This window comes from Anomaloglossus baeobatrachus, chromosome 5 (assembly GCF_048569485.1).
Source record: "Anomaloglossus baeobatrachus isolate aAnoBae1 chromosome 5, aAnoBae1.hap1, whole genome shotgun sequence".
In the NCBI taxonomy this organism is placed as follows: Eukaryota; Metazoa; Chordata; class Amphibia; order Anura; family Aromobatidae; genus Anomaloglossus; species Anomaloglossus baeobatrachus.
Window position 1 is genome coordinate 302055512 of NC_134357.1, and position 13189 is coordinate 302068700.

The window sequence follows — 13189 nt, forward strand, 5'->3', positions numbered from 1 at the left end:
GCCCGGGCAGTCAGCATGTCCGTCCTCTGGGCCCCCCCTCCTGCTCAGCTCACTACTCACTGCACAGCTGGGCCAGCCCTACGAAATGACGTGTGACGTGTCTGGCCTGGAAACACTGAGCTGACTGCCCACGACCCTCCCCTTTCATTCTTTTGCTCACCGGGCTGGGCAGGGGGCATGGACATGTCGTCACGCTACGTTTTGCACGGCTGGCCCGGGCCTGCAGTGTGAGCCTATCAGATTGAGGAGGCGTGCTGATGTCAGCTGATGCGCAGGCGCAGTCCTCACATCCTGATGGTGACTCACACAGCCACACACTATCAGGATTCAAAGGTGGAAGGCGGCAAATCCAAGTCCTGGCGGCGGGCAGCAGGCTACACGGCGGTAAGACAAAGCCCAAAGGCCGTGGGGACCCTGGGGAAAATGGGGAAGCAGCCGGTTGTGTCGACGTGTCATCAGTGTGAGACAGACTGCACAAGCAGTGGCCTCCTGCCGGCAGTGAGCGGAGGCCGACCGCAGCTCTGTGCCGAGTGACCGCAGCCTCAGGCTACTTTCACACTTGCGTTCAGCGGGGTCCGTCACTATGGACAATAGCGCAGTCCGTTAACGCACTGCGCTATTCTCCATAGACTTGTATGGACAACGCAATGTAACGCAAGTGTCAGTGTTGCATCCGCTGGATGACGCAGCGTCGTTATTTTCACGCTGCGTCGGGCGGAAGGAACGCTGCATGTAACGTTTTTTTGAGCAACGGAAACCTTTATTTTTCACTGCGCATGCTTTTTTTTTTTTTTTTAAATCACAGAAACTTTATTTTGTTTCTCGGTGGCCGAACGTTCAGCTGAGCGCCCGGCCGCCGGCATGTGAGAGTGCTCAGCTGAGCGCCCGGCTGCCGGCTATTGAGAGCGATCAGCTGATCGTTCACAATAGTCTGCTGCCGGTAAAACTGTAAAGAAGAAAAAAAATATAAAAAAAAAAAGCTTTCCGTTGTTTTGTACGATCCGTAGCATCCGTTGTGCCACTATATGCAACACATCCGTTACACAACGCAATGCTACGGAAGCCGTCCAACGCAAGTGTAAAAGTAGCCTCAGGGTGCTTTCACACATCTGTTTTTTGCTGAGCGACACAATCCGGCTCAAAAACCTATGCAACGAATGTGGCGAAAAAAACTGATCCGTTGCATAAGTTTTTACATGCGGCCCGTCCGTTTTTTGCCGAATGCGGCTTGATACTGAGCATGCTCAGTTAAAAAAAAAATCGTATGCGGGGGCTGGATGCGGTTTTTGCCGCAGGACGCCGCATCCGGCATCCATAGGCATGCATTCGGCGCGATGTGGGTTTTTTTGCCGCAGAGAAAAACGTGCCATGCGACGTTCCATCCGGCCGCCGCATCGGTTAAGGCTTCTTTCACACATCCGGTTTTTGCTGAGCGGCCCAATCGGGCTCTAAAACCTATGCAACGGATGCAGCGAAAAAAACGCATCCTTTGCATAAGTTTTTACATGCGGCCTGTCCGGTTTTTGATGGTTGCGGCTGGATACTGAGCATGCTCAGTTCAAAAAACCGCATGCGGCGGCCGGATTCGGTTTTTGCCGCGATGCGTTTTTTCCGCCTTACAAAAAAACGTGCCAGGCAACGTTCCATCCGGCCGCCGCATGGGCTAAATATGCCGCATCAGGCAAAAACCGGACGCAACGCAAGGCCATGCAGCACAATACGGCGCTTATGCAAATCTATGAGGAAAAAACGCAACTGGCAGCAAAAAAAAACAGTTGCATTTTTTCTGCAAAGCGCCGTATTGTGCCGCACAGCAAAATCTGGCTGTGTGTGTGATACGATGTTCAATGTGAATGGTTAATGTGTGATTGGTGAGGTTGTAGTGCAGAAGTGAAGTTTTTCCAAGAGTGGTGGTGAGACTATGGAAGATTCGTGGGGCGGAGGCAGAGCTGGGGCGGAGCTGAGGCGGAGCTGGGGCGGAGGTGGACCTGGGGCGGAGGCGGGGTGGAGGCAGAGCTGGGGCGGAGCCTCAAGGGGCCCCGAAATTTTGCCAGTATGGGGCCCTGAAATTCCTAGTGGCAGCCCTGGCTGAGTGTACGTGTGTATGTATGTGTATGTCCGCTAAAGGAATCCGCACCGTCGCATTTACAATCACGAAATTTTGCACAGATACCCCATGTGACACAGGGAACGTCATAGACTATGTTTTGACGGAAAAATTTAACCCCGCGCTTTACAGTTACTTTCCAAAAGACTGCCTCTATTAACGTCAATGGAGCTGCGAGCTAAAGGTTATTAATAGCAGCTGGGATTAGTTGCTAAAAGAACAAAGGATATTTATAGTATACAAAGCCTATGGCGGGCTTTGCACATTGCGACATCGCAAGCCGATGCTGCGATGTCGCACGCGATAGTCCCCGCCCCCGTCGCAGGTACGATATCTTGTGATAGCTGGCGTAGCGAAAATTATCGCTACGCCAGCTTCACATGCACTCACCTGCCCTGCGACCGTCGCTCTGGCCGGCGACCCGCCTCCTTCCTAAGGGGGCGGGTCGTGCGGCGTCATAGCGACGTCACACGGCAGGCGACCAATAGCGGTGGAGGGGCGGAGATGAGCAGGATGTAAACATCCCGCCCACCTCCTTCCTTCCGTAGAGCTGCCGGCGGCAGGTAGGAGATGTTCCTCGCTCCTGCGGCTTCATATACAGCGATGTGTGCTGCCGCAGGAACGAGGAACAGCATCGTACCTGTCGCGGCAGCGTAATTATGAAAAAGTCGGAGCCTGCACCGATGATACGATAACGACGCTTTTGCGCTCGTTAATCGTATCATCTAGAATTTACACACAACGATGTCGAAAGTGACGCCGGTTGTGCGTCACTTTCGATTTGACCCCAACAACATCGCACATGCGATGTTGCAACGTGCAAAGCCGCCCTTAGTGTGAGCTAACAATATGTCAGTGGAGAGATGGATAGAGAGAGAAAGAAAGAGACAAACAGATATAGGCACAGACAGAGTAAGAGGCAGACAGGGAAAGAGACAGACAGAGAGAGACAGGGAAGGAGACAGAGAGAGAAACAGACAGAGAGACAGAGACAGAAAGAGAGACAGACAATCAAAGAGACAGACAGAGAGACAGGAAAAGAGACAGACAGGGAAAGAGACAGACAGAGACAGACAGTCAAAGAGACAGAGGCAGACAGATACAGACAGGGAAAGAGACAGGCACAGACAGGGAAAGAGACAGACAGAGACAGACAGGGAAAGAGACAGAGACAGGGACATATAATATTAATATGTATTCATTTATATAGCGCTATTAATTCCACAGCACTTTACATACATTGGTAACACTGTCCCCATTGGGGCTCACAATCTAAATTCCCTATTAGTATGTTTTTCGAGTGTGGGAGGATACTGAAGTACCCAGGGGAAACCCACGCAAACATGAGGTGAACATACAAACTCCTTGCAGATGTTGTCCTTAGTGGGACTTGAACTCAGGGCTCCAGCACTGCAAGGCTACAGTGCTAACCACTGAGCCACCGTGCCGCCCAAAGACAGAGACAGGGAAAGAGAACCAGGGAAAGAGAAAGATGGAGAAAGAGACAGACCTGGAACGAGACAGACCTGGAACGAGACAGACCTGGAACGAGACAGACAAGGAAAGAGACAGATGTGGAAAGAGACAGACGGAGAAAGAGACAGACGGAGAAAGAGACAGACAGGGAAAGAGACAGACAGGGAAAGAGACAGACAGGGAAAGAGACAGACAGGGAAAGAGACAGATCTGGAAAGAGACAGACCTGGAAAGAGACAGACCTGGAAAGAGACAGCCGGGAAAGAGACAGATGGGGGAACAGACTGACAGACACAGAGATAAAGAGAGAGACAGTCACAGACCGACACAGAGATAGAGACAGAAAGACAGACACAGAGATAGAAACAGACAGACACAGAGATAGACAGAAAGACAGACACAGACAGACACAGAGATAGAGAGAGACAGAAAGACAGATACAGAGATAGAGACAGACTGATACAGAGACAGAGACAGACAGAGAGATAGACACAGACAGACAAACATGGATAGAGACACAGACACACATGGATAGAGTCAGACACACAGACAGGGAAAGAGACAGACAGAGAGACAGACACAGAGACAGGAACACAGAGACAGACAGAAAGAGACAGACAGAAAGAGACAGACAGAAAGAGACAGACAGAAAGAGACAGACAGAAAGACACATAGACAGACAGACACAGACTAGGAGAGAGACAGTTACTATCCTGGGCAATGCCAGGTGCTACAGCTAGTAGATATAGAAAACACAGTATGGACTAGTAGGAGTGCGACAATCTGCCCAACTTCTACAGATATACAAGATCATACTCTAAACAATTAAGTAAACAGTTCAAATAAATACAGTGACATATTGAATGCATAGCTTGATAAACAAAGTGTAAAAAAAGCTAAAACAAAAGCAAAAAACTATTTTTTACAATCTAATGGAGATGAGAGGGAGTGGTGGGTAACTACAGCATTCTTGAGCACAAGGAAAAATACAGGCAATAATAAGCAGACCAATGTCTGCACTGATGGTGAGGGCAGACTGTTAAGGCTACTTTACACACTGCGATATCGGTCCCGATATCGCTAGTGTGGGTACCCGCCCCCATCTGTTGCGCGACACGGGCAAATCGCTGCCCGTGTCGCACAACAGCCGTCACACATACTTACCTGTCCGGCGACGTCGCTGTGACGGGCGAACCGCCTCCTTTCTAAGGGGGCGGTCCGTGCGGCGTCACAGCGACGTCACTGAAGCGTCACTGAACCGCTGCCCAATAGCAGCGGAGGGGCGGAGCTGAGCGGGACGTAACATCCCGCCCACCTCCTTCCTTCCGCATAGCGGCCGGGAGGCAGGTAAGGGGAGCTTCCTCGTTCCTGCGGCGTCACACGCAGCGATGTGTGCTGCCGCAGGAACGAGGAACAACTTCGTTACTGCTGCAGTAACGATTTTTAAGAATGGACCCCCATGTCGCCGATTAGCGATTTTGCACGTTTTTGCAACGATGCAAAATCGCTTATCGGTGTCACACGCAACGGCATCGCTAATGCGGCCGGATGTGTGTCACAAATTCCGTGACCCCAACGACTCCGCATTAGCGATGTCGCAGCGTGTAAAGCCCGCTTTAGAGTATCTGAGAGTAAAGGCCACTTTACACACAGAGATAAATCTTTGGTGGATCTGTGGTTGCAGTGAAATCATGGACATATTGTTCCATTTGTACACAGCCACAAATCTGGCACTGATTGTCCACAATTTCACTGCAACCCCAGATCTGCCAAAGATTTACGTCTGTGTGTAAAGTGGCCTTTATGGTTAGTAATCATGCTATATACTAAAAGGTGTAAAGGAAATATACTAGTAAATAGTAGAATGACTGTCAGATGTTGCCTTATCATAATAGCCTGCTCTCACCGGTGCAGTCACACATACTGTAGTAAAACCCTGCCTACTATTGCCTTTTATGTTGCTCTTTCCAACAGCTTCTGGCTAGCATGATCTGCCTTTGTATACACCCTTGTGCAATCTAATATATAAAGCTGAGTGTATGTATGTGTCTATGTATGTGTGTGTGTGTATGTCCGCTAAAGGAATCCGCAGTGTCGTATTTACAATCACGAAATTTTGCACAGATGCCCCATGTGACTCAGGGAATGTCATAGGCTATGTTTTGACGGGAAAATTTAACTCCGCGCTTTACAGTTACTCTCCAAAAAACCTTCCTCCATTAAAGTCAATGGAGCTGCGAGCTATTAGGTTATTAATTGGAGCAGTAATTGATTGCTATAGGAACAAAATAAATTGTTAGTATAAGAAGCTTATGTGTGAGGTAATAAGATGTCCGTGAGGAGGCAGAAAGAGACAGACAGGGAATGAGACAGGAAGACAGGGAAAGAGACAGACAGAGAGACAGACAGGGAAAGAGACAGACAGACAAGGAAAGAGACAGTGAAAGAGACAGAGACTGATGGGGAAATGAGACAGATGGGGAAAGAGACAGATGGGGAAAGAGACAAAGAGAAGGAAAGGTACAAGGAAAGAGACAGGGAAAGTGACCGAGACAAATAAAGAGACAGAGACAGACGGGGAATGAGACAGATGGGGAACGAGACCGACGGGGAACGAGACAGACGGAGAACGAGACAGACAGACGGGGAACGAGACAGACAGACGGGGAACGAGACATACAGACGGGGAACGAGACAGACAGATGGGGAACGAGACAGACAGACGGGGAACAAGACAGACAGACGGGGAACGAGACAGACAGACGGGGAACGAGACAGACAGACGGGGAACGAGACAGACAGACGGGGAACGAGACAAACAGATGGGGAACGAGACAGACAGACGGGGAGCGAGACAGACAGACAGCGAACGAGAGATGGGGAATGAGACAGACGGGGAACGAGACAGACGGGGAACGAGACAGACGGGGAACGAGACAGACGGGGAACGAGACAGACGGGGAACGAGACAGAAAGATGGGGAAATAGAGATGGGGAACGAGACAGACCTGGAATGAGACTGACAGACAGATAGAGAGAGACAAACACAGAGATAGAGAGAGACAGACAGTCACAAAGATAGAGACAGACAGAGAGACTGATACAGAGACAGAGAGACTGATATAGAGACAGACAGAGAGACTGATACAGAGACAGACAGAGAGACTGATATAGAGACAGACAGAGAGACTGATATAGAGACAGACAGACTGATACAGAGACAGACAGAGAGACTGATATAGAGACAGACAGAGAGACTGATACAGACAAACAGACAGAGAGACTGATACAGACAGACAGACAAAGACTGGGAGAGAGACAGAGAGACAGTTACTATCCCGGGCAACGCCCGGGTACTACAGCTACTGTAGTATGTTTATAAAAGGAAATTGCGCTAGGTGACAATATGTGCCATTTTGCCAAAATGTGCCAATGTGCCAAGATCTGTGCCAATATATTGTATATTTTATCACATTTATCTATGTAAATCTATTATGTTCATACTATTGTCTTATGTCTCCATTTTCCCCCCTTACAGCTCTGGTTACTGCCTGCGTTTGGTGCTCGACCACAGTTAAGGAATGATTTGGAGTTGAAGTTCTATGGACCTACAGTATGGGCTATTATCACCAATATCAGCCTACCGTTTGGCATTTTCTATCGTATGCATGGAGCTGCCAGCCTTTTGGAAGTGTTTCGGATGTCATAGAATGTAATGTATAAAGATCTGGAAATACCCCGGATGCAGAGTGTTGAAAGACAGTATAACAGAAGGAAAAAAGAACAACTTGAGAGGAGGAAACACAGAATCCGCTCCTTGTGTTCTAGCATCTAAAGACTTTTTTTTATTTTTTTAATTATTTGTAGAAAATTATGAATGAAACACTATTGTGTAGTTTTTAATGATGTGCTTTTGGGCTGATTTGTAACGCAGGGTTTGTCCATTAATATTAATGGACATATATCCCAATGTCCATAAGAAACAATAAAGTCCATAACTTATATTTAAAGAGTAACTATTGTTTTTTTTATTTCATAAATCAACAGTGCACATTAAATAAGTAACTCTGTAATACATCTTCTTAGAGAAATCTGCTTCTTCCTCCTCTTGAAATGATCTTTTACTCTAATTCATGGGTGAAACTGTATTCAGTGAAGACAGATATTCCCATTACCGAGATAGGAGATGGATGGCAGTTGGTGCTTTTAAAATTCTTTGGATGGGATGAGGGAGGAGTTAGCCACTAGAGATGAGCGATCTTGCCAAGGATCGGATCAGTTCAGGATCGCCAAACCTGCCTGAGATCGCCTATTAGATCATCGATCCTAACTGACCCGATCGTCGTTCGTAGCCGAAACCATTAAATTTAATGGGAAGCAAAAGCAATGTGTTATAAAATGGTAAAATGGTTTAGGGGCTGTAAAAGAAATAAAATAAAAAAGGGTTAAAGCAGTACATACTTACCGAGTCTCCCTGTGGTTACTGCGCTACTTTCGAGTCCGCTAATTATCCTTTATACATATTCACTGATTTCCCCTTCCACCGACATCGATGATTGGCTGCTATTATACCACAACCCCACCCTCTGAGACACCATATGTGATTGGTTGGAATCACAAATGCTGTCTGTGTCCTTAACTGGTGATAAATAAATTAATAAAATAAAAATTGTCGTAGGTTCCCCTCCTGTATTGATACCAGCACAGATAAAGCCACTGCTACAGGTTGCAGATCCCAGCCGTGCACTTATCTTGGCTGATTATCAAAATAAGAGGAACCGATTGTGGCTTTTTTTTTTTTCTTTTAAATATTTAAATAAATAAATAATTTAAAAAAACTGGCTTGCGGTTTACCCCAATTTTGATACTCAGCCAGGATAAAGCCTGACAGCTGGGAGCTGGTATTCTGCAACTGGGGAGGCCCATGCTCCGTGCTGGTATCAATATCTTGGGGACTGCATGGCATTTTTAAAATGTATTTATTTATTTTCCACCAGCAGTATAATGTTGTCAAAGAGGGTGGGGACGTGGTCTGACTGCAGCCACTCAGAGACGACGGTGGTTGGGGAAAGAAGTGAATATGTATGAGGGATAATTATCGGCCCCGGAAGTAACGCTGCAGCATCGGGGAGACTTGATAAGTATGTACTGCTTTATGCCTTCTGCTTCTTTTTTTTTTTCTTTTTTTTTTATAGTGGCCAATCACTACTATCATCAATACTTGCCATAGCTGTGATGTGCAGATAGATGATGATTTTTGCCATATGAACATTTACTGATCCTTGGCAAGATCAACGACTTTTGTGGCAAATGTTCGGATATCTGATCCCGATCTGATCCGGCCAAAGATCGTACGATTTTAACATTTTCCGATCTTTGCCGATCAGGATCGCTTATCTCTATTACACATATACAAAGACATTTTGCTGCAAGTTTCATAGAACTTCATGAGCACCAGCTGCCATCTCCTATCTCAATAAAGGCAAAATCTGAACTCACTAGACATAGATTTTACCCATAAATTGGGAATTTTGTAAATGAATGATCAGTCCAGGAAATGAAAGAAGAGGATTTGTCTGATAAATATTATTACAAAGTTTCTTGTCTTCATGTATACTATTGATTTATGAAATAAAAATACAATAAAATGACGGTTACTCTTTAACCTTTGGAGTGTGCTGGTTTTTGACAGATGGAATTAGGTTTGCATGTAGAATTATGTACAAATGATTCATCTCCATTTCTGAAATGTAAATAGAAAAGAAAACCCACAAATCAAGCCTTGCGTGTCTCATATTTTCTAACACATCATATCTCTTATACTGAGGATAGTGAACATATTGCCAAATTTAAAAGAAATAATTTAGGGCAAATTCATTACAGTATCAGGGTAACTTACAGCAAAGTATAGAGAAATCATGTTTGGTGAAAAGGGTTCCAAGAGCTCTATGATTCGAAGAATAGCAACAATTATTATGTGAAAAATCTGCTACAGGATGCCAAGTAACAATGATAGGGACAGACCCAAATATACTCACATACCAGTGACAGCCTCAGACCCCAGCATACCCCATAACAGTGACAGCTCAGACCCCAGTATACCCCATAACAGTAACAGCCACAGACCCAAATATACTCACATACCAGTAACAGCCTCAGACCCCAGCATACCCCATAACAGTGACAGCTCAGACCCCAGTAAACCCCATAACAGTGACAGCTCAGACCCCAGTATACCCCATAACAGTGACAGCTCAGATTCCAGTATACCCTATAACAGTGACAGCAACAGACCCAAATATACTCACATACCAGTAACAACCTCAGAACCCAGCATACCCCATAAGAGTGACAGCTCAGACCCCAGTATACCCCATAACAGTGACAGCTCAGATTCCAGTATACCCTATAACAGTGACAGCTCATACCCCAGCATACCCCATAACAGTAACAGCCACAGACCCAAATATACTCACATACCAGTAACAACCTCAGACCCCAGCATACCCCATAACAGTGACAGCTCAGACCCCAGTATACCCCATAACAGTGACAGCTCAGTTTCCAGTATACCCTATAAGAGTGACAGCCTCAGACCCCAGTATACCCCATAAGAGTGACAGCTCAGATTCCACTATACGCCACAACAGTGACAGCTCAGATTCCAGTATACCAGACCAAATTATACTCACATACCAGTGACAGCCTCAGACCCTAGTATACGCCGTAATAGTGACAGCCACAGACCAACATATACTCACATACCAGTGACAGCTCAGACCCCAGAATACCCCATAACAGTGACAGCTCAGACCCCAGTATACCCAATAACAGTGATAGCCACAGACCCAAATATACTCCCATACCAGTGACAGCTCAGACCCCAGAATACCCCATATCATTGACAGCTCAGACCCCATACCAGTGGTAGCTCAGACCCCAGTATACCCCATATCATTAACAGCTCAGACCCCATACTAGTGGTAGCTCAGACCCCAGTATACCCCATAACAGTGACAGCCACATGCCTGCAATGACAGTGACAACACATTTGTATGTGTGTCGCCCTGGGCAAGCCAGGGGACACAGGACACAACACCACCACACCCCACATCCCAGGTAGGAACACCACAGTCAAAACACAAACCCTTGTTGCCCTCTTCCAGCAGTCTGTTGATGCACACCAGGGGGTGGGCCAGGCGGTTGGCTCCGCCCACCAAGGAGCTCACAGATCTGGAGGCAGGAAGTTACCAGGAGTCAGCTCAGGGACGAGCTTGAGTAGAGAGTTAAGCCCAGGCAGGGCAAGAGTGAAGTCCAGTGAAGGGCTAGAGTAAACAACCAGAAGTGAAAGTAGAAAGGAGAAAGTAGAAAGTGACAGAAAAGCCTGAAGGTCCGTGACTGTGTGTCCGGACGGAACCAGCAAGGTTGACAACGACGGTGGCTGTCCGGAGTGGGACGGTTCGGAGGTTCCTGGAAGGACCCCGTTGGCTGTGTGCCCGGTGGTCTGGAGCAGTGTTCCGAAGGACAGTCAGCACCAGGACAGGGGCCTTTCGGACCCCAGCAGGGCTAGGAGTCGTCAGATCTGCTAAATCCGTTAGTGAAGGGGACGTAGATCTCCCAGCAACAAAGTCCCGATTGACGGCAACAGCCCGACCATTACCGGGGAGACACCGCCACCGCCAAGGCACCAGTTTCCCCAGGGCCAGCGCCTGCGGGCAAAGTGTAGAGCTCCTCCGGCCCAGATTGCAGTCAGGGAGCGGGTAACCGGAGGGAATCCACCGCTACCACCATCAGAACACAAGGTGCAGGGAAGAGTGACAACACCGTTAACTACCGGGAGTGCAGGTGCAACTGTCTGTGGGACCGTCCTACCAGCCGTTGGTTTACCGTACAAACTGTGTCCGTGTCTCAGGCTGAGTGAGTACCACAGTGCCGCAAGGCACAGCGCTGCCCCCGCGTCCCTGCGCCCTCCAGGCCCTACACTTCACATCTCTTCACCGGGCCCCGGGATCACCAACCCCTACCCACGGAGGGGCAACACAACACCTGGCTGCTCCTATCACCACCCCCGGACTCCCCATCCAAAGCAGCGGTGGTGCAATCACCACAACCGTGGGTGGCGTCACGAACTATAATCCCAACAAACACCCCCCTTTCACTCACGGGCGAGGAGTGTCGCTCGAGACACCCCGGGATCCGGCCCGCAGCTCGAGCCACCAGGAGCAACTGCCGGACCCGAGCAGAAGGGGTGAGCGCGGTGTGCTGACACCCTCCTCCCCGCCCGCGACATATGATCGGCTCTTTACTCACCTCAGGAGTGGCCAGTAACCGCCTCTGCCAAGACCATCTATTAGTTATAGCATCCAGCTATGGAAAGTTGCCCCATTGTGCCCAGAACATTCTCCCCTGTGCCACTCTAAGCTTTTCACCATACCTAATAATAAACAATTCTTTTTATTCTGCAAGTAATGTGTGGTGCATTCTGAAATGTATGTATTTTGTTAGCACTTGCCATATACTGTGAAGCTAACATGAAGGAATCAAATAGCGTTCATTGTAGTGTCTTCTTTGCCATCAGCTGGTTTGTGCTGGAAAGCCCAGTACATGGATTATGATTTTTAGATCTTTATGTGCCTATACGTAGCTACAGTGGTATAATCACTGGTGAATCAGTGAATGCACATTTCTGTATTAGAATGACAGTGTGAACTTGCATAAAAATAATTGAATATTGAATGACTTCATGAGCACATATACACATGTATAATTAATTGTATGTGAACATAGTAACATATTTTCTATGGCTTCCTCCAGACTGAGGCTGGCATTTTACAATAAAGCTTAAATAGCACTCATGCACTTTTTAATATTACATGTGAAGCTCTTTATTTATGTCTGCCAAATTCATGATAATAATATTATTTCTATATCGCAAACATATCCCGCAGCACTTTACGATTCAGAATAAGTCTGAACAACAGTTTGGTTTGTTTAGAGCTGAAATCTCCATTCATGATCACAAAGAAAGCTCATGAGATGCTCCTAAAAGAAGTGACCCTCCTAAAACATTTCTTAAAGGGGCTGTCCACTTTTAAGACAGCCCCTTCTTATTCCACGTGGTTCCCCCCATTAATATAAAAAAGCCTATACTCACCTCCCGTGCCTGTGCCATTCCAGTGGTGTCAATGCTTATATTCCCAATTACCGCTGATTTCTCTCCCCACCTTAGGACAAATGTGTTAATCAACAGGAAGTGAACTGCAGCCGCAGCTTTCACTTCCTGTCAATTAACTCATGACAACGGGTATTGACGAGTCATTCCAAACCTGATTAAGTCCTTGCCTCCCCCTGTCCCATTCATCCTCTCCACCGGACACCTAATTTAGCTACTACAACTAAAATAAAAGAGACCACACCAGAGGATGGAATTAATTGACCACAGCAGCCTTTTATTTATACATACAACATATAAACAAAACGATCCCACTAATAAGAAGGGAATGGTCCTCGAAGCCCCTAACAATTCCTTTATTGCTGGCCCAGCTCAGCTTAGACTTACAAGGTCGTATTACCCCTAGCCGATTAAACTCCTGCTCAGAGGCACTT

The 13189-nt window shown here is 47.2% G+C and overlaps 1 protein-coding gene across 1 annotated transcript in view; it reads left to right on the top strand.

Annotated features, from left to right (window-relative positions):
• Positions 1-12436, top strand: part of LOC142311337 (proton channel OTOP2-like) — a 52704-nt gene extending 40268 nt beyond the window's left edge. The window contains exon 6 of the mRNA XM_075349664.1: positions 7122-12436. Coding sequence (XP_075205779.1) covers positions 7122-7292 — 171 coding nt within the window. The 3' untranslated portion in view covers positions 7293-12436. The remainder of the gene's footprint in view (positions 1-7121) is intronic.
• The last annotated feature ends 753 nt before the right edge of the window (positions 12437-13189 follow it).